Source organism: Physeter macrocephalus, chromosome 15 (genome assembly GCF_002837175.3).
Source record: "Physeter macrocephalus isolate SW-GA chromosome 15, ASM283717v5, whole genome shotgun sequence".
NCBI lineage: Eukaryota > Metazoa > Chordata > Mammalia > Artiodactyla > Physeteridae > Physeter > Physeter macrocephalus.
In genome coordinates, this window is record NC_041228.1 from 14,038,684 (window position 1) to 14,060,902 (window position 22,219).

General features: G+C 38.5%; 1 protein-coding gene across 15 annotated transcripts in view; it reads right to left on the bottom strand.

Annotated features, from left to right (window-relative positions):
• Positions 1–22,219, bottom strand: part of NSMCE2 (NSE2 (MMS21) homolog, SMC5-SMC6 complex SUMO ligase) — a 232,010-nt gene that overhangs the window by 98,385 nt on the left and 111,406 nt on the right. For 4 of the 15 annotated variants that reach the window (XR_008619526.1, XR_008619527.1, XM_055091293.1 and 1 more), the window contains one exon: positions 18,747–18,822. The exons of 6 other annotated variants lie outside the window; for them this stretch is intronic. Coding sequence is in view for 4 of the 9 variants with exons in the window: in XM_055091293.1 (XP_054947268.1) it covers positions 18,796–18,822 (27 nt within the window). In the remaining 5 variants the exon portion in view is untranslated. Of the gene's footprint in view, positions 1–10,435; positions 16,856–17,372; positions 17,987–18,746; positions 18,823–22,219 lie in introns of those variants that run through there. 5 more of the 15 variants (XR_008619528.1, XM_055091295.1, XR_008619525.1 and 2 more) reach the window with 3 other exon arrangements.

The window sequence follows — 22,219 nt, forward strand, 5'->3', positions numbered from 1 at the left end:
CCCGCGCGTCCGGAGCCTGTGCTCCGCAACGGGGGAGGCCACAACAGAGGGAGGCCCGCATACCACAAAAAAAAAAAAAAAAAAAAAAAGTCTGCTTCTTTATCTAAAGAGTGGGGTTAATAACTTTCACAGGGTGGTAAAGATTAAATCAGCTAACTTATGAAAATAACTATCACATTGTCTAATACATAATTAGCCCTCAATAAACGGTTGCTATTCAGCTGTTATTAGTTAATGAGATCCTCTTCTGCCTAGAAACCTAAGTTAGAAATTTGGAAATATCACTACCTCCTAGCTTTTATTCAAGGTCCCTGTCTACTCAGGCACCAAATGCTACTGATCCTACTTGAAGAAATATCATCCCCTCCCTTGTGTGAAAAATTTAAGTTTCTTCTTTTCTGCATTATAATTTAAACATATTCAAGTCTCTCCCATTTAAAAAACACTGTCTCGGGGCTTCCCTTCCCTTCCCTGGTGGCGCAGTGGTTGGGAATCTGCCTGCCAATGCAGGGGACACGGGTTCGAGCCCTGGTCTGGGAAGATCCCACATGCCGCGGAGCAACTAAGCCCATGCGCCACAACTACTGAGCCTGTGCTCTAGAGCCCGTGTGCCACAACTGCTGAAGCTCGCGCGCCTAGAGCCCGTGCTCCGAAGCAAGAGAAGCCACCGCAATGAGAAGCCCGCGCGCTGCAACGAAGAGCAGCCCCGCTCGCCGCAGCTAGAAAAAGCCCACGCGCAGCAACGAAGACCCAACACATCCAAAAATAAATAAATAAATAAAACATTTTTAAAAATAAAATAAATAAAAAATAAAAAACACTGTCTTCCTATTGAGGCCTGTGATATAATTTCCCATTGTTCCAAGTACCTCAGAAAAATTTAAGTTTGCTTTTTGAAAAGATCTACATATTTCTTAAGCTCATTTCTGGGCATTTTATATTATTATCGAGAATTGGATTCTCTGCTTGTTAATTTTGTCCCTCCCTCCCATTATACTTTCTAACGGGTATGGCTGGAGTATAAGATAGCTGTTGACATTTGTCTTTATCCTATAGTTTACTGTCTTACTCCCTTATTAAACTTTTTAAAATGAGGAAACAAAACCTTTTTACCACAAAAACTTTGAACATATATATAAATAAAAATTTAAACCACTTGTAGTTTCAACATCGAAGATAACCACTTTTAATAGCTGTGGAGTTAAGAGCCTTTTCCATATGGCATATCAGAGATTTAAGTCTATTTTATAAAAATGGGGATCATATTGTATATACTTTTATTATAATATACATAAATATTTAGTAGATGTAGGCTAATATTGATGTTATAAATAACATTGTTGTCAACTGTCAACGTAAACCTCACTATCTCAAGATCAAGATTCAGACTGATTTAAAAGATAAAAACTAATAAATGCTTGGAAGTGACATGACAAATAAGTGACAATCAGAAGAAATTATAGCTATAATAATTTCAGATAAACCTCAATTCATGAGAATAAAAGTGAAAAAAGTAAAAGAGGGTTATTTTTAATTAATAAATGTTCATCCACAATAAGGAAATAATAGACTTATGCTATAAACATTTCAACAGTAATCTATCAATAGAGATACAGTACACTTATTTTTAAGAAGAGAAGGATAAATAGAAATTCAATAGTATCATGAGATTCCAACAGCATCTCAGTCCTTTTCAGATTAGTTAGAGGGCTAGAAAAATCTGAGAGGATGTAGAAGGCTTTGCTGCTTTTGAAAAATCCATTGTGAGCATGTTCACATTTCCATACCAATAAGCATACATATAAAATAGTTTCTCAGTATTTTTTAAAAGTCCATGCCACCTTTAACTAACCTTAAAAATCTCAATCCTGCCTTTAATGTTTAAAATATATATTTTTAAACCTCAAACTTAAAATATTAAAACACTGGCAGATTTGGGGGAACAATTTTTTTAAATTGAAGTAGAATTGACCTACGATACTATGTTAGCTCCAGGTGTACAACATAGTGATTCACTATTTCTATACACTACAAAAGGATCACCACAATAAGTCTAGTTACCACCCGTCACCATACAAAGTTATTACAACATTACTGACTGTATTCCTTATGCTGTACATTCCATCCCTGTGACTCATTTATTTTGTAACTGGAATTTTGTGCCTCTAAATCTCCCTCACCTATTTAATTCATCCCCTCACACCCCAACCCCCTGGCAACCACCTGTTTGTTCTGTGTATCTATGAGTCTGTTTCTGTTATGTTTGTTCATTTGCTTTCTTACATTCTACATGTAAGTGAAATCATACAGCATTTGTCTTTCTCTGTCTGACTTATTTCACTTGGTCCATTCATGTTGTTGCAAATGGCAAGATTTCATTCTTTTTATGGCTGATTAACATTCCACTATACGTGTGTGTGTACGTAATTTCTTTATGCATTCATCTACTAATGGACACAGGTTGCTTCCGTATCTTGGCGATTGTAAAGAATGCTGCAATAAACACAGGCGTGCATATATCTTTTCGAACTAGTGTTTTTGTTTTCTTCAGACTAGTGTTTTTGTTTTCTTCAGAAAAATACCCAGAAGTGGAATTGCTGGATCATACGGTAGAGTTTGATTTTAATTTTATGAAGAACCTCCACACTGTTCTCCATAGTGGTTGCACCAGCTTACATCCCCACCAACAGTGCACAGGCTTCCCTTTTCTCCACATCCTCTCCAGCCTTTGTTTTTTGTTGTCTTTTTGAGAACAGCCATTCTGACGGCTGTGAGGGGATGTCTCGTTGTGGTTTTGATTTGTATTTCTCTGATGATTAGCGATGAGCAGCTTTTCATGTGCCTCTTGTCCATCTGTATGTCTTCTTTGGAAAAATGTCTACTCAGTCCTCTGCCCATTTTTTAATTGAGTTGGGTGTTTGTTTGATGTTGAGGGGAAAAAAATATTTGCTTAAAAGCTCTGATCAACATAAGCACTGAGTATTCTTGCTTGATGAAAATGTTTGCCTTCTAACCTAAGTGGTGTTTGCTTTCATAGTCACGGATGGAGAAAAACCAGCCTTGCAAATATCTGTGGATGAAATGAGTGACATTCAAAGTCCACTAATTTGTTTTGGAGTAAACAGGGAAATATTTTACTCAAAAATTCTCCAAAGTGATTTTTCTGGAAGTTATTTTGGCAACTGAATAAAACTTCAGTTCTAAACACTTGCCACAAAGACCTTCCAGCACAGACTGCATATATGTGAGAAAAGTACTCCTCACAAGCTCCCAGTGGATTTTCAGCTGTGAGTTGAAAAACTATCATCCAAATTTATTCTTCACACAGATTAAGTTAAATTTATCTCCTCCCTGAATCTGGGTTTTTTTTTTTTTTGATAATTTTAATAAATCAGAAAATTAAGAGACATGTTTGGTACAACATAATGGTTAGGAAAGTAGACTCTGGCCCTAGACTGGGTTGCAAAGCTGATTCTGCCAATTATTAGCTGGGTGCTCTCGGGCAGGCTACTAAGACTTTCCTGTGTCTCTGCATCCATACCTGTAAAATATGTAAAATACTACCCGTACCTATTTCAGATGACTGTTGTGAGCACTACATAAGATAATACATGTAAAGCATCAGAACAACATCTAGCTTGCAAGAAGCACTTGAAAGACGTTCGTGAGTCTTTTTTTTTTTTTTTTAAATAAAGAGATCTAGTATGCTTGTTTATTTATTTATTTATTTTTGGCTGTGTTGGGTCTTCGTGTCTGTGCGAGGGCTTTCTCTAGTTGTGGCGAGCGGGGGCCACTCTTCATCGCGGTGCACGGGCCTCTCACTGTCACGGCCTCTCTTGTTCCGGAGCACAGGCTCCAGACGCACAGGCTCAGTAGTTGTGGCTCACGGGCCCAGTTGCTCTGCGGCATGTGGGACCTTCCCAGACCAGGGCTCGAACCCGTGGCCCCTGCATTGGCAGGCAGATTCTCAACCACTGCGCCAACAGGGAAGCCCGTTCGTGAGTCTTATTAGTACAGCTGGACTTTGGCTGCAAAAACTTAATGTCTTAAGTAATAACGTTGGGTTTTACCCCTTGAACTTTCAGTTTTTTTGTATATAAAACTTTCAAATACATCTTCCAAATGTTATGCTTTGCTGAATGTGTGCAAGTTTGAAGCAGTTGCTTTTGTCCTTATCGTCTCAGAAACAGCGACATTATCCTCTGCTCGTTAGTCTTTCCAAGCACTTTTCCTTCTGACATGATTGAAAAGGTCTAACAGAACATGAGGCAATATAAATATTCATTGATTACTTCTTCTGATAGTTTGGCTTCAATTTTTAACATTGAAACATTCAATTCATCTGGAATGTATTTTAATATAAAATATAAACTTTGGATTTCAAGTAGTGTCATTAAAACATTATCAATGGTTCCAAATGTTTTTCTTGAACAAGCCAACTTTCCCCCACTGATTTGAAAATCTATCGCACACCAAAATTTTACATGTGCTTATTACAATATCTGTCTGTTTATTTCTTATTGTTCTCTCAGCGGAACTTATGTTTCACAGAGAAAGGGGCTTGGTTACTTCGGTTCACTGCTGGATCACCAGAGTAATGCTTGGCTCATAGAAATAAATGGCTGGAAGAGGCTTTCCTCTTTTGACCTCAACAAGATCACGAATTAATTGATTTTCCAATGATAAGTGCTACATTATTGAAACAAATCCAAATTTATCATATGTACAGTTCTTTCAATATGCTGCCAGATTTTATTTGCTAATATTTGACTTAAGATTTCATATATCTAGTTTTATGTGAAAGTGTTCTTAACTTTTAAGAAAAAGACAAAACATGGAATTTGATCGTAAGTCATCCTAGTTTCCTAAAATAAACTGGGAAATGTTCCGTATTTTCCCATGCTTTAAAATAGATTAACCAGCACAGAAAATATCCGTTCCTTTAAGATCTGACAGAATTTAACAATTAATATGTCTAGGATTTGCACATTTGGGGAGCAAAGAATCTTTCTTTTAATCTTCTTTTTGTAAACGTCATTCACAATTTTGGCCATTTTGAGTCAATTTTGGTTATTTTTTGTTTTAAATCTATTTTCGGTCATTCATTTTGCAGATTTAATTCATTGTCATAAGGTTAAACATATTACTCCTTTCAAATCTATTTTTTAAAAATTCCCTCTGCATCTATGGTTACAGACCTCTCATTTTTCCTTTTAAAGGTGTGCCTCAGGATCATATTATGGTTGGATTTTTTTTAAAAAAGCGAACCCTTGTCTTTTAACAGAACAGCGTAGTCACTGTGTGGTAATAAGTTCAGTTTTAATTTAAAACTATATTCTGTTTTTTATGCTTCCAAAACTTCTGCTTTCCCCCTCATTCTTAGCCAATTGATTTGGAAGTATTCATCCCATTTCTACTCAAGTACTGCTTGACTTTACTTTCTTTATCCTGTATTTCTTCCTTTTAAAAAAAATATTTATTTATTTATTTGGTTGTGTTGGGTCTTAGTTGCGGCTCGCCGGCTCCTTAGTTGTGGCATGCGAACTCTTAGTTGCGGCACGCATGTGGGGTCTAGTTCCTGGACCAGGGATCGAACCCGGGCCCCCAGTATTGGGAGCACGGAGTCTTAACCACTGCAACACCATATACTGTACTTCTTAATAGATGCCAATAAGAAAGTAACAGTTTCTGGAATCTCCTTGCACTCTTCCATCTTCCTTCTGCTTGCCAAATTGTTGAAACACTTTATAATCGCAGATCCCATTATTATTAGTCTGTTACATTATTCTTTTCTGAGGACTCATTTATCATTAGTATTATGGCTTACTACTATATTAACAACTCTTATTCACAATTAATTCCCTACCACTTAAAAAAAAAAACACCCTACTATCATTTCTTCCCCTTATCAGCTTCTTTATTCTTGCTAATTACTTACTTGGTGCTTGTATGTCTTCGCATAATTTTCTTTTTTCCAGGACAAGTACATGAGTGGGATATTCCGCAAATCAGTCAATGTCAAAGATGACCTTTCTGATGCCCTTTCAAGAAAAGATGCCTCAGCTGGCTGTAAAATTTGAGTAACAACCCTTTCCCCTGGATGTCTAAGATGACGCTCTGTTGCTTTTTGCATATAGTGCTACCAGGTAACCGGATACAAATGTATTCTCCTTCTTTTGTGGCCAACATCTTCTCCCTCACTCCACTCTACCCCGCCCGCACACATGTGATGCTTATAGTTTATTCTTTTTTTAAATACAACAATTTTGTTAGAATATATTTAAAGATTGAATTTTTCATCATTATTATTCTCTTCACTTAATAACAGCTTTCTTGAGATATAATTCACATAGCATAAAATTTCATTATTTTTTGCTGGCTACCTGTGATGTGCAGATTCATGATTCCCTTTAGCTAAGGCGGTGGTGAACGCGTGAAATGTAGCTTGTAAGCACAGGTCATCATCTTGAACCAGAAGCCTACCCTGATGCTGCCTGCTGCCGCCATACTGCTACTCCTCCTCCCATCTGTTCCACTGGCTCCATCTTGGAACACACTTTACATACTCCTGGCTTTCTCACTGGGTTCCTCTTCTTTCTCCATTGTTTTGCCAGGTCCAATCCTCACCCTTACTCTCCTCTCATTCAACACACTCTTCCTGGGTAATCTCATCCACTTTCTGGCTCCAACTGTCATCTCTATCAGTGGTTCTCAAGCCTCTCCCCGAACACTGCTCATATGGAAACATTCTATCATCAGTAACATCTCTCATTAGACACAGCAGTTCACAACTGCAGGGACATCCTGGGATCTCAGCAGGTGCACTTATAGCTTGAAGAAGCACTTCTCCTGTCTAGGGACCTTCAGTCGGAGACACGTCTATTCCATCTCTGGAGGACAGCATCACCATCCACTGAGCTGTCCAATCTAGAAGCCTGGAGGTCATGACTACTAGACTTGAAGACAGAGATGGTGTCTCTACAGTTCACCACCATACCTCACAGAGTGTCCAACACACAGCAGCACAACAAATATTTGTTGAAGGAATGAATTAAATCACTAAATTCTGTGGCTTCTAATTCACATCCTTTCAACTCATCCTCTTCTTTTCACCGGCACTGTTAAGGTCACTATTATTGTCTACTGGTTACTACTGAAGTCTCCTAGCCTCCAGTCCTGCTTCCCCCAACCCATTCTCCATGCTACAGTCAGTTATCTTCTTCAGTTATAGCAGTACTTACCATCCCTCAACTTAAGGCCCTTTAAAATCAAACGTAAAGTTCTCAACAGGCATATAAGTCTATAATTCTCTTGACTTTGTACACAGCATTCCTTCTACTTCGAAGAACAACTCAGGTATCATTGTAAAGAGAATTTCTTGATGCCCCAAAACTGAATTAAACATTCATCTTACGTGCACTCTGAAGTATCCTGTACTTTCCCTGCTGCTGCACCTATTCTGTATTGTAGTTGTCTGTTTACTTGTCTGTCTCCTCAACTACACTGTAAATTTTGATGGGTGCGCCAATGTCCTGTTCACTGTATCTCAATGCCCTGCAGAGTTCCTGGCACAGAGTAGGCATTCGATGAGTATCTGGTGAATGAATATATTTTCAAATATCACCAGTGACCATGCAAGTAGATAACTTTGGAATTTCATCATGGGACAGGGATTCTGAACCCAGCTGGGATCCATGAATAGGTACGAAGAGGGCATGAACACCATGAAACCGGGCCCAACATTCTATGTGTATATACATTTTTGAGGGTAACTTTCAGACTGCCTAAAGAGTCAATAATCCTAGAAACTTAAGAAATATTACTGTTGGAGTTTATTTGGTTAGAAAGGAATATTCTAAAGTATATTACAAACGAACAAAAACAAAATGTAGATACATACACACAACACAAATATACGCAGAGACTGACTTAATGATATCAAGCCTTACGGTGAACCTTTTACTGAAAAGGGACAAGAATCAGTGAAGTTAGACAGCTGCAGGAGGACTGAAGAAAACCAGAGGATGCCAGAAAAAGAATTTAGAAAGGTAGAACAGAGAATGAAAAAGAAATTCTGTCTACTCTGCCATTTTATATAGGGTCCTTACGCAGCCAGCGTGTGAAAGGTTAGGGCTTCATCACAAAGGATGTCAAAGTCTGAAGATATCTGTATAGTTTTGAAAATTGCATCTGCAGCTTGCCATAACGCTGCCTAACTTCAGGATAGTTCTGTCCCACCACTCTACTTGTCTTTGCAGTTCTGTCCAGTGAATCCCTGTCTAGACACTGACCTTCAACAGAAGGAAAGAAAGAAAAAAGGAAGGCAGCGGCCTGGGCTTATGAGAAAAGAGGGGGCAGGGAGAGGAGTAGGTCAAACGCTCATTACTATTCAGGTGACCATCTTTCTCTGGCTCACTCTACTCCTTTGTCTTTATTCAGGGTAAAGTTTATGCACTTCAAAATTTGCAAGAATCTTGACAAGATATTATGCACTTTGGTAAAGTAAGGAAATGTACTTAAGTTCTGAAAAATACAGGTAGTTTTGAGAGTCGTAGGTGTTTTTTATAAATGTTGACAATGGTCAGCCTCTCCCCACTAATTTAACATTTAATGAAGCTAGGGAATATGATTTTCCTTTCTTTCTTTTTATTTTTTTTGGGGGGGGGTGGTATTTCCACATATCAGCATATAACATACTATACTGCCTGTTCTGCTTTAGAAAATGCAAACTTTCATATCATAAGATGTTGTTACTAATCTACTAAAGTAGGACAAGTACTTCAGAGGTGATGATAGGCTTGATTTTCAGTGTTTCGATGCTACCCAGCCTAACTTCCAATACCGTAGGGTCCACAGTGTAAACCTGATCTTACATTCAGGCTGTCTCTGGCTGTGAAACAAACCTTGCTCACATGGTGATGAAAAATGGACCCTTTCCTCGTTAGCATCATCTTTCATCCAAAGAAAATGAAAGCCAGAGGATGGTGAATTTGGTCAAAAGGCCTGAAGACTTCATTGACTGGTTAATCAGCATCTAAATAATCAGGAATGGCCCCCAAACCTATAAAGCAATTAATTCACCCCCATACTACCTAACGTCAGTCTACAAGAAGAGCTCTGAGTAATATACACATAGAGGAGCCTCATGAATTCAACACAATAATCCAATAGTGTCTTACTTTGCTGCAGAACTCCATTGTATAAAATGGACAGAATTGTGATTGTCAAAACAATAGTTTCAAAGAACCAAGTTTGTACAAAATAAGTCTTTTAAAGATTCTATATTTACCTGTGCTATCTGAAATCTTTGTGAGGTCCTAATCTACTAATAAAAGATATATTATTTTAAATCCAGTTGATAACTGAGGATTGCTCTGGGTACATTCCTGATAGATTTATGGTGAAATTTAGGGATCAATTATTCTGGCTGGAAGTTGGGGTGAAAGGGGAGGAATAGGAGAGAAAGGGGAAAAATTACCATTTATCAAAGTCCCACCGAACTGTGTACTTATTTGATGCAAGAATCAATTAAAAAAAAAATTCCAGGATTCACTTAAGAGTTGTAGTTGAGTTTTGCCCTGTTATCTACTCTGATATCCTTTTTGGCAAGACACTGCTGTTAACGATTTATTGAAATCTGGTTTACATGCCGTTGTACTCATAGGTAAGCGGAACATGGCACTGAGAAATTGTGCTTTATTTTTTCCATAGCAGTGTGTGGGATTCTGAAACCCTTTCAAATGCTACTGGGACTATTTTGAGGAAAGAGAGAAAGATGAGAATGGAAGAAAAAAATTCTATAACCTCGTTCATTGCCTGCTCTACTTGCATCCTTATCCTTAATCTGGTCGAAATCATTGAGTCCTCCATCTTCTTTAGGTTCCACTGCTGCAACAGAGACCCAGGTTAGGAAGTGACTTGAGTATGACGCCAGGATCAATGTTGACAATGAGATGAGAGCCAGAAGTGAAGCCAGAAGAGGCTGTGAAGCCAGAACTGGAAATGAGATGTTGGGGGTCCTCACCATGTGACATCTACAATATACATTCCATTCATCCATACAGGTGTGAAATTTACAAAACCAAACAGCTAATACTCACCCAGAGGATAAGGGTCTACTGTCATTGACATAATATTATTTGGTACACTCTAGCTGAAATGTGCACATTATTAAGATGTTCTTAACGTGTTACTTCCGGGAAGACTTTTTCTGGTGAAGTTGTGGAATGGAAAGGGAACACACGGAGCAAGACGACACGGATGGGCATCACCTGGGAAATCCAGCAGTCCGCTCCATCAGATGCCCACAAGGTAGTATTTACCTTGATGGGCCTTGCAGACTCTGATACCCGATTCTCATTGACTGGACCCCGGAATGCAGACTCATGCTAACAAAACTCACAAGACACTGATGTTTTAAAAAAAAGAAGGCGACTTTATTATTTACAGTGAACAACAGAAGAATCAGGCATACTGAATCTGCATCAGTCTGTACCAGCCTGACAGTGAATTATCTCCTTGGGAAGGCAAATTACCAGAGGGAAGCGTGGTGCGCAGGGAAGCAGAGCAAGTGGAGTTAATTATGCAGGATTCCAGTGCAAAATGGCACGAGGCTCTGCAGCTCTGTACCACAGGGTTATCCGCCTGCCAGGCAGGTTGGATGCTTGCCTCAACCTGGCAGGTGCTACTGGTCAGACAGTGCTTTGTTAGGTATCATGACAATTACATTAATAGCTTTTCTTTTTCTCTGTTTTGGAGACAGAGAAAATGCTCTTCTGATGGATGCTTTATATGTTTGTGTGTTTTAAAGATGTCAATACCCTCAATTAGGTTACAGTCAAATCTTTCTGCCCAAGGAGTCTTTACGTCTCGTAAGATCACATTGCCTTCCTTGGCTTTAATCTATTAGCTGTTAATTTCTTTGTTTAATTTTCAGAGAGTATTTTCATTTTCCAGCTTTCTGGGATCAAGAGGGGCACCACACGGTGGACTCCACATTTGCCTACAGGTTCCACAAAGTGTCAGTTAAATTCCAATCGACCTGTATTCACTGTGCCAACTCTATGCCCACTGCTGTGCCAGATACAAAATAATATTCCAAAGTGTAACAAGAGCCTCTAAGGAAACATATCTACTGGATACCTATAGCCCTAAGTTCTTCTTAAGGTATACTTTTCATTCATTTTTCACTAGCATTTATAGATCCTCTCCTATATACCAGGATTAACTAGATATAAGAAGTATAAAGATAAAAACTCTCTTGTTCCCTTTAGGAGCTTACAGTCTAGCAAAGGAACAAGACATTAAAAAAAAAAAACCAACGGTACTTTGCCAAGTGGTATGGAGCCTGGTGGAAAGCATACTTTTATATATAAGGGGCAGAGGCAGAAGCCATATTTTTTTTAAAATCTATTTCTAAAAAAATACTAAATAATAATGATTATTTTAAAACTGTAACAACAGTGATTTGAAGCACAAGGTGTAATAAGTTCCTTTCTCGCTTCTTCCCCCGCCCCCCATTCTACCTCTCAAGGTTGTCTTCAGTAGTTGGAGAATACTCTTTCACATCTTTTTCTCTGTATTTGAAAAGCGTACACACACACACACACAAACTTTTGCATCCCCCAAACACACATATTTTTACACATATATAAACATAAATTTCTATATTTTATCAATGTGTGGAATTTATATATTACACATTCTATTATATAATATACACACACGCACATATACATTTATGTAATATACACACGTGTGAGATCATATTGTTTTATAACTTGTTCTTTTATGTTTAACTTTTGGTTATAAATTATGACATGTATACAGAAAAGTACACAAAACAAATACGCTCAGTTTGGAAAATAAATTACCCCACAGAGCTCCCACCAGGTCAATAAACAGAGAATTCTGAGTACCCCAGAAACTCTGCACCGCCCCCAAAATCTTTACGCTAAATTTTATGTTAGCCATTTACAAGCTTTCTGTGTAGTTTTACTACCCATGAGGCAGGCAAAGTCCAAATTTGCCTGGATCAGCAAATGTCCTCAGGGTAAAAGCAGCTCTAGTTCTCTAAAGAACTCTCGCTGAACTCTTGCTTTTCCTTATGGTTCCTTAGATTTTCAGGCCTTTGCTGCTCTGAGGATGTTTTCTTATACATATTCAACAGTTTCAATAATTTTCAGCAAGCTGATTGTTCAAATAACTTAATCAGCCATATTTCCAGTAACAAAAATTGGTGTCACTTCTGAATTTCTTCCTGTGTTACAGTTCTATGTATAAATGTAGACTCTTATCTACTAGATCCTAACTCCTCAGGGGTTATGAGAAGTAAACATCTTGGATTTCCCACAGCATGAATAGTGAAATATGCAATAAATGCACAAAGACCAAAGAGTAAAGGATTGGAAAAGAGAATGAATATGTAATTTACTCCTGCCCTTGAGGAGTTTCCATTTTTCGTGTGTGAGGGAAGATGAGATGTACAGGTATAAAACAGTTTGACATGAAACAATTTGAGGCAATAAAGAGATATGTTTAAATGAAATCACTTATATTCACTGACATGAAGAGATTTCCAAGATATATTGTTAAGTGGGAAAAAAATGCTGTAGGATGGTGTAGGTGCGTAAAATATATCTAAATCTATAGCTATCTCCATGTGTGTAAATAGGTAGGGTTGTGTGTGTGTGTGTGTGTGTGTGTGTGTGTGTGTGTGTGTGTGTGTGTGCGCGCGCCTGTGCATATTCTTGCTTATACACAGAAATACGACCGTAAAGACACATTAGAGTGGTTACTTCTACAGACTGGAATTGGGAAGCCAGGAGTGATCTTTTCACTTTCAAATATCCTATATAATATTTTTACATGAAGCATATATTACTTTTATAGTTAGGGGAAAATTTTTAAATTCTATTCAAGGGCAAACATATGCGACAAAGGATATCAAGAACTAAAAACATCCAGGAAGACGGACATTATTGGGGAAGGCTTCTTTGAAAAGGTAGGACTTGATACAGGTCCTGCAGGACTGGTAGAGTTTAAGTTAGAGGGCAGGAGTGGGAGGAAAGTGGGCTCGGTGAACAAGAGTTGTGCTGTGGGCAGACATCAGGGGAGAAAATAGAATGGTACCCAGAGAGGACCGTAAGGAAGTGCATTCACCTGGCTAAAGCTAACTCCAGTTTACATTGAGAGGTAGGATTAAATGGATGTAGGGCCAGGGCATAAAATGTGGAATGTCATTAATATTAAGAGTTTAAAAAAAATATTAAGAGTTTAAAATTGGCTTGATGGGAAACAGAAGTCATTACAGGTTACTTTATGAAGTAGTAATATGAGATAATATTAACCTCATGGAGTAGTTTGTGTAGAATGAAATCAAATGTGAAACATCCCTGGTAATTTGTAAAGTGCTAGATCAGTAGCTATCGGTTTTACTAAGTAAGTTATTAGATTAAGAGTCACATTTTAGGGAGACCATCTTGGTATTCTTGCACAGAATGCATTACAGGGGGAGAAAGACTCAGAGCAAGGAGATTCCTTAGCAATATCATACACTTGAAAGAGCTTACCCAGTTTATACAATCTGAAAAATGCAGATAACTGTCCTACCTCACAGGACTGTTTTAAGAATTAAATGTACATACAATGGCATGGTCAAATGGATCAGTTCATTTCTTCTCAAATGCTATTATTGTCCAGATGTACATTGATAAAGATCAGAACTGATGCCCTGGTCATGGGAATGTAAAAGATAAAGCCCGGAGATTTTTCTAAATAAGTAATCAATAAAGATCTATTTATTGGATGTAGAGAATGAAAGAGGAAAAGATAAAGACTTCTTCTTGGTTTCCATCAGGGAAGACAGGCAGAATGGTGATGTCCCTGACAGAAACTGACCTGGATCTGTCATCTACAACATTTTTGGAGTTGTGACACTCTTACCATGTGAGTTTCACCTCCTCCATCTCTCTGTCACTCGCAACCCACAACCCTCCCCACTCGGGTATAAGGCAACCTCCTTGTATTCGTACAAATATGGCTTGAAATATTTTAAAACAAAAGTGCATTTATATTCATTTTATTTTGGAAAAATTTTTTCAAGAACACATAAAAACCTCAAAACAATTGAGACATGCAAAGTTTCTGACTATTCAACGGTTGCAGTGGGCAAAACTTAGCAATACCTTGTTCAAAATCAAAACAGACCCTACCTTTGACTTTAAGGAAGAAAAATTCTAGGCAAATAAAATTTGACAGAATTAAATATCTCTAGGGTTTAAAATTATGTGGATTTGTATTTTTATCATATTAAGGCCCAAATCACAAAATTTTGAAAAGCAAAAAAAGATCAATATAAACTAATATAAGTGATGCTTTAGAAATTCTTTTCTTCCAAGTGGATTTCAACTGCTGAGTGGCATGTTATAACCCTGGGCTGTAGTCTGAAAGCAGAGTTTACTCTAGTTTTAACAGTATTCCAGAAGTTTCAGCTGGATACTTTTTGTTGCCTTAGCTAGAGGTCAAAAGCTTGAGGATTATTACATGATAGAAAACAAAACTTCAAAAAGCTTAAAGAGTGACCTGTCATACTTCAGACTCCTTACTCTGCTGTAAGGTCACATTTCTGAGGAAGATGACCGAGCTGGTGATTGTGTAACTAAGCCTCCAGAACTACTTACGACTCTGGAATGTGATCATTGTTTTGCAATGGAGTTGGTCACCATCGTATGAAAATCTTGGGAAATACAATATCTTGTTTACCTGCTAGCTCCTGTCAGAGAACAGCTCATTCACACACGGTACCACAGTACTTTAGTCTAAACTCCCAACCTGCATTGCTTGGTACTAATGATTCTATTTTAAAAGAATGTTAAGAATATTTCTACATACTTGAAAAGGTAAACAAAAGAGGGAGGAGGGTGGGGGAAGACAGAGGACTGGGAGAGAAGAAAAGAAATGCATCTTCGCTTCACAGTAACGTGGAAAGGGGGAGGTAGGAGAGGATGCAGATGAAACGAAATTGGCTCAAGTTGCTATCGCTTGGTTGAAAGTAGAGCTGAGTGCACAGAAGCCCATCTTCTGTGTCTACTTTGTATGTTGAACTGTTCCATAATAAAAAGTTTAAAAAAAAAAAAGAAAAGGCACATACTTAATTTTTGAATTGTCTCCTAACTTTTTACCTAAAAAGGGATAATACAGTACTATTAATAGTACCGCAATAAATATGTCATCTTTAGAACACTGATTTAAGATTTCAAGAGTTCCTGAGGCTTATCTGCCCAACAATAACAAAATTTATGCCAGATAATAATCCTTATTCTGCACATCGTACTTAATAAAGCACTCTCACATCCATTATCTCAGCTGCTCTTCACATTAACACTCTGAGATCTGGCGGGTAACATTGTAATTTATGAAAAATACGAGGCTCAGAGAAGTTAAGTGAACTTCATTTCTTTCTTTCATTCATTCCACAAACATCTACTCAACACCTGTGTCAGGCAGATCGGTCCTAGGTATTAGGAATTAAAAGACAAAGAAAATGCGATTCCTTTTTTCAAGCGGACAGATTTATAGAACCATTAAATGACGAAGTGATTCATGCTACAATGAAGTGTTTTTCAAAACAGGATTTTAACTATGACCTACAGTAAGAAATACATTTTACACTACAAACCCAGGGTACACAAACATGTTTAAGTGAAACAGAAGTTTTATGAAACACTACTCTTCCTATACATGACTCACACTGTGGTATTTTTTAACCTACCCTATTCAGTATCTTTTCTTTTTTAATAAAATGCTGGTCATGACCTTTTACAATTGGGTTGCTGCTTAGAACATTTCATTATTCACTAGTGGGTGTGTCCTACAGTGTGCAAAAGTGTCAGGATGAGTATGATCAGAGTGCTGTGGCAACACAAAAAGAAGCAAAACTGTTCTAGGGAAAGAGAAGGGCCTGAAAGAGGTTAGTCTCTGAGTACTTATCAATATTAAAATGGCAGGTCACAAAGGTCTTAAAGGTCTTAAGAGGCTTTAATCACTTTGCTCTTACAATAATTGTGCTGTTGCACGCTGGCCAAATACAAAGGAGCAACAGACTGTGAACTCACTGAAAAGCTACAGAAACAAGCTGTTTTCCTGAAGGCATGTCAGCAGTCATTCATTCACATTTACTAACTCTTCATTATGCGGCACAGCACCTCACTGTCTACTGGATCATCCTGCTACTACCTGTAAAACAACTATAAACATCCTGAGACTGTAAGGTTTACTCTGTGACTAACAGTCCTAAATATTTGTTTTCTCAAAAATTCTCTGGAAGAAAGACTTAAGAACAAGAGACCAGGATAATATGTGTGAGATGTAAAATCAGATACTGTAATTTTTATCAACCACAAATCTATACTGTGATTTTGTTCAAGGCCTTAATCTTGTATCTCAGAGTCTCAAAAATTTGCTGTCCGTCCAGGCAGTTGTGTAGCTGCTGTGTACAGAGCTCAGGGAAGAGAAGAGGCAGCAAAAGCACTAATATCTCATGCAGCTGCCCCCTGCTGTCTAACAGAGACAGGGTCAAGATCAGGGAGACCCATCGATTTGATTTTGCGTTGTCATTTCCTCCAGTAGGAAGGTTTCCATTTTCAGGTACTTGTTCTGAGAATCTACTTTGCCCAAATGCACCAAAGACTCATTTTGTGAACTTGACCTAGTCTGCCAAGTCCTTTGTGCCTTTTATCCAATAAGCAAGAAAAGAGAAAAGGTGCTTTTCCACATCAGCATGTGCTCAGCTTACAGGAGTGCTACTATTCCTCGGGCATTCAATAAATATTCATCAAGGATACTGATATTGACACTGAGCAGAAAATAGACAAAAGGAAGAAAGTTAATTGGATTTCATGAAATGTAGAGGACTACAGCTGTTTCTCATCCCTACTTCCCCAAAAGGAAACATGGTTTGAATATCGATGATAAAAGATTTTGTTGGCTGACGTATTCGTAATTAAAATCAAACCAAACTGAACCAAACCAAAAACATCAACCAGCATTTGTGCCTTTAATCATGTAATTGGAGGGTTTTAGTAAACTGAAAGTATTCTGGGTTAGGCCTTATAGGTATTAACTCAGTAACAGAGCGATGGCCAGAAGGAAATGAAAATTACAGTTTTCAGAAAGTCACTGAAAAGCATAAGCCATTTGTAAAGACATTCTGAGCTTTGGATGAATCTCTCTTTAGGGTTGATACCTCTGAATATTCTAAGAAGTCTAACTAGGTGAATGAACTACAGTGTAAAAGACCTTCATGTTTTCGACTACACAAAAGATTTATTTTAAGAATACTCTTTAATTTAGACCAAGTATAACAGTTTCAAAACTCTGTAAATATTTAGTTGAGAATCAAATGATAAAGCACTACAGCAATCAACCACCAGAACATAAGCTTGGTATTGTTCTCCTTCTATAATCTTTAGGACTCACTGCCAACTTTGTATGAAGCATCTTCAAGGGACTGCACTACTTTAGGCATCTTGAACCCATCATGTCCACAACCAAACTCTAATTCGCTTCTACCCTTTCTTTCCTCCTGCCGACCTCCCAGAACACCCATTCTTCTTAATTAATTCCAGGGATCCCTGAAATGAGTATGCACGAGAAAAATCCACAGGAGAGGGGGTTAAATATTAAAACTTTCATACTGCATTCATGCTCAAAAGTATTTAACTATTTAGAGTATGTGATTTTTAAAAAGTTGAGACAACTAATCTAATCTAGGCCTCCTCACTGCCTTCAGACCATCAGTCTACTAAGGGCTTACATTCTTTCTCAAAATCTCTTCCACTTCTTTTCCTTCCATTTCCACCACCCCTTCAGTAGCTCAGCCTCTCCATGTCTTGCTGGGGTTTCTGCAGGCGTCTTCCATCTTGCCTCACTTCTTGCAATATCTTTTTCCAACTCATTCCTTGCTCTGCCACTAGAAGTATCTTCACTAGTCAGATAATATCACTCATTAAAAAAAGAAAAGAAAAAAAGCACTACCTACACAATATTCCAAACACTGGAATGTGGTTTTTACAAACTTTCTATACTCTTAGCTCAACCTAGGAAAGTAGTGGGAAAAAAAGCATGACTTTCAGGCCTAGGTTTGAGTTTTGGCCCTGCCTCTTACGAGCTTTGTGACTTTGGGGAAAATCACTTAGGCTTCCTGACCTTATATTTCCATTTTCGAATGGTGATATTAATAGCTCACAAAACTGTTACGTAAATCAAATGAGATCATCTATGTATGAGAAGGAACGTAACACAGAGCCAGACACACACTAATCGATCATCAGTTGTTTGATCCCTTCGTGCTCTAGGCTCGCTACTTCTACTGCCCTCTGCCTCGCTCCCATTACACCTGACCCCACGACCCTGGCACATTACACACCAACCCATCTGCAAGATATGTTTCCCTCAAATATGACATGCACTCTCAGGCCCCTGTGGTTCTGATTATATTTTACACCCTCTGCCTCATATGTCCTTTACTGCCTTCTCAAGTGAAATTCTACCCCTGCCTCAAAGCCCAGATCAAATGTCAACTCTTCCAGGAAGTCTTCCCTTTATTCCACTGATCAGAATTAACCACTTTTCCTTCCTGCTCTCCCTGCACACTGCTTACAGCTTTACTTTCGTATTTATTTCTTTGCATTATAATATTACTATTATATTTGTATTAAATATAAAATTACATTTACATACGTTACCTGCATGAATTATAAGCTTCTTGAAGGCAGAAAGCATGCTTTTCTTCTTTTAATTCTCAGCAATTAACACCTTGTACTGGAAGGGATTTAATAAAGGTCTGCTGATTGAATAAATAAATGTATCACAACATTTCCAAAAGGAGTAAATTTTTACCAGAACAAAACACCAATCACTTGTCTCAACTTTTGAAGTAATTTTTAGAAAACAACTTCTACCTGAAAAATACACTATTATTTAATCTTTACAATACATAAATTAAAAACAAGAAAGAAATGACTTAAAAATGGTAAATTTTTGACATTTCAGACTCAAAGAACAAGATATTATTTTTAAACTATTAAACTGATAATACCAATTGTCATCCACTGGCAGCCTACTAGTGAGTGAATATTAATAGAGGGTAATGATTCAAAGAGGAAAATCATGACACATACATAAATGGAATAGTAGGCATCAATTAAAAATCATATTTTCAAATACTTAATGAACTCACACTATACTGAGTGAAATAATCAGAACACAAAACGGATCCCAATCTTGCAAGGGCATATTTTATAAGAAAAAAAGACTAAGGAAATACAGAAGACATTAACATGTGGTTATCTCCAAGTGGTGGGACTACAGGCAATTTTTATTTTTTGTCTTTTATATTATCTAAATTTTCTACAACGCATACATTTGTATAGTTAGAAAAGTAGTTTTTAAAAGGATTGAACATCAAGAAATTCTAATTAAAGCTTAACCAGATTTGCAAATACTAAAAAAGTTATTAGCCCAGTAAAGGACTTCCTGCTTCTTAACAGTAATTGCAACATATTTGTGTAGACATGATCAAACACCGAGAGTTAACGCTGTAGTTTAGAAAAAGATATGAAGAAAAAGTTTTCCTTAATTCTAAACAGAAAGCAGAGTAAGTAAACATTTGACTAGTCATTCAGTAGGCAGCAAAGCACCAGCTCTGGCGGGGGAGAGACTTGGTTAGCTCCAGCTCAGGAGCTTGTCAGCCATGCTACTCGCTTTGTCTGAGCTGAAGGCACCCTCTCCACAGATGAGGGAAAATCCCCATGCTTCCTCACCGTTACCTGCAGAACCTGTGCGGACACCGTTAAGGACACCTCTACCCCAATGTCTAGGACGTGGAAGGTCCTCTCCTATCTCGCATCTCACAGATCTGGAGACTGTCCAACCCCATTGGAAGATGGACGAGGACGAGTACAGGGGTTCATTCTGACGTGAAGGGAACCTGAAAGGTTGGTTAAGCTTGCTGGGTAGTGGAGGCTGACTCTAAAGGAGACCCTGAGTGATTTCAGCTGCACCAGCTGTGGCCGTGAATGTGGCGCTCCCTGGTGGAGCCCTCTGCAAAGTGGGATGGGGCCACTAAAAGGAAGCTGATAAGAGGTGGGTGAACGGGTGAAGACGGGGGACTGGGAAGGACACAAACAGCTGAGAGAGAGGGAGGAGGGAAGAGGTTGCGGAGGGCAGTGCCACTGAAGGGGCAGGGAAAAGCGGAAGCTAAGGGAGAAAGTGGAAATAACCAGATTGTGGAAGAGGGAGGAGGAAGGGGGAGAGGGAAAGTTGTCTCTTCCTCGGCACTGTCTTCCTCCCTAAAGTTTCTCCCCCATTTGTGTTTATTCCTCTGCTTCTCCCTCTTTTCTACGCCCCCCTCAACTTCACTTCCCAAACCACACTTTTATTCTCAAGAGTCACTCCTACTCCCTCTCAGACAAGTGGCATTCCTTTCTCCAGGAGCCAGGAAGTGAAAACCTAGGAAAACACTAGAGTGCTCTACAATGCCCAAACTGGCTTCCCAAACCCTCAAGGTCCCCTAGCGTGGAGGATAACATCTAGAACTGACCCTGGCTGCAGGTATGAGGGGCCACAGCATAGGGAGAGCAGCTGTTCACCTCCCTACTTTCTGTTCCTGGCCACCTGGTGTCCTCATTTGCACTATCTTCAATCACAAAGGATGCACTGTCTTCTATTACAAACGACCCACGCGAATGTCCCATGATTAGAATTTACCCTCTGATAATTGTATGGTCACCTTCCTTCCCTGGCAAATTTATAAAATGTTATTTTAAAACGTCAGGATCGGACATGTTTCAAACAAAGAACACACAAAGACTTGGCCACGAGAATAATGCATTTGTTTCCAAAGTACATCACCTCGACTCCCAATATGTCAGTTTAACGTGCCAAGGAAAAGCTCAAGACAAAATGCTTGATTCTGGTTTTCTTGAAGAAAATTTTATGTATTTTTTTTTTTTTACAAATAAATATAAAGGTTGTACTGAATCGAAAGTGTAAATAAAGTGTTACAAATGTGGGTGCTGAGTGGGGGCAACTTCAGAGACTGAAGGATATACTTTGATAAAACTGGAACAAGTCTATTAAAAAATCATCTTTTGGAAATCATTACTTGAAAAACAAGAAAATGCTAATATTGTACCAGGAAATGCATTCAATCCCTAGTTAAGGTGTGTTATTTTATACCTCACCAAACAGTAGGATAACCTGTTTACAACTGCCAAAGGCTGTGCCCCCTCTAGTGAAAACTCAAGTGTCCTTGCAAACAGCTCTGTTCAGCAAATACGTACGATTTGCTCCCATGTTAAGAGAACACTTCCCTGTAAAATGTACCAAGAAATAAGAAAGGGAGCATCTTACTAAATAAAAACAAAGGTACCCCAAAGCACAATACGAAACAAATACTAACTATCGGGGACCTCCCTGGAGAAACTTCTTCCCTCACTGTACCTTTAGACCCTGCGCCGTAGGGGATGCTGGCAAACTACCGGTTATGGGAACAGGGTGGGCTGGTGATTTTTACTTCTTCCACTTCTCTTGCAGCTCTCAGGAACTGAGAGACAGAGCCAAGGAAGAAACAAGAGCTGCACGGCTCTGAATAACTGGTTAGTAGTGTTGACTATAAAAAAGGAATTGTTGGGTTTGAGGTGAATGGAGTTGAAGGGGCAGAAGGAGGTTGTCAGAGAGCTTGAAAGAGCTGCAAGATGAGAAGCAGCACTGCCTTCCATTGAAGGAAAAGGCTTTCCTGTTAGCTGAGTTGTTTCCAGGCACTGCCCCATGGTGCCTCTCTGAACGGCAGAAACCAACACTGGTTTAAGAGCTGATTTTAGTATCTGAGGTAATGTGAAAGAACATTAGGTTCTCAGACTCAGCTCATTTTAGGGATTAGCACATATAGCCTAAGAAAGGTAATGCTGGGTAAGCAGTCAATCTCTCTCAGATGTAGCCCACTTATGAAGCCACTTCGTTTTAGCAATAGATTTTAGCAAAAGAACTCCAAAACAATCACTAATTAAAAAAAAAAAAATCTCACGAAAGAGATCATATTATCACTGGTGTGCTGACTTCCCGTTTTCTCCTACTTCTAAAGAGTTCTTTCTTTTTCCTCAACAAAGCCAGTCAACAAGAGGCAGTTTACAGAATGGCTAAGGGCATGGACTCTGAA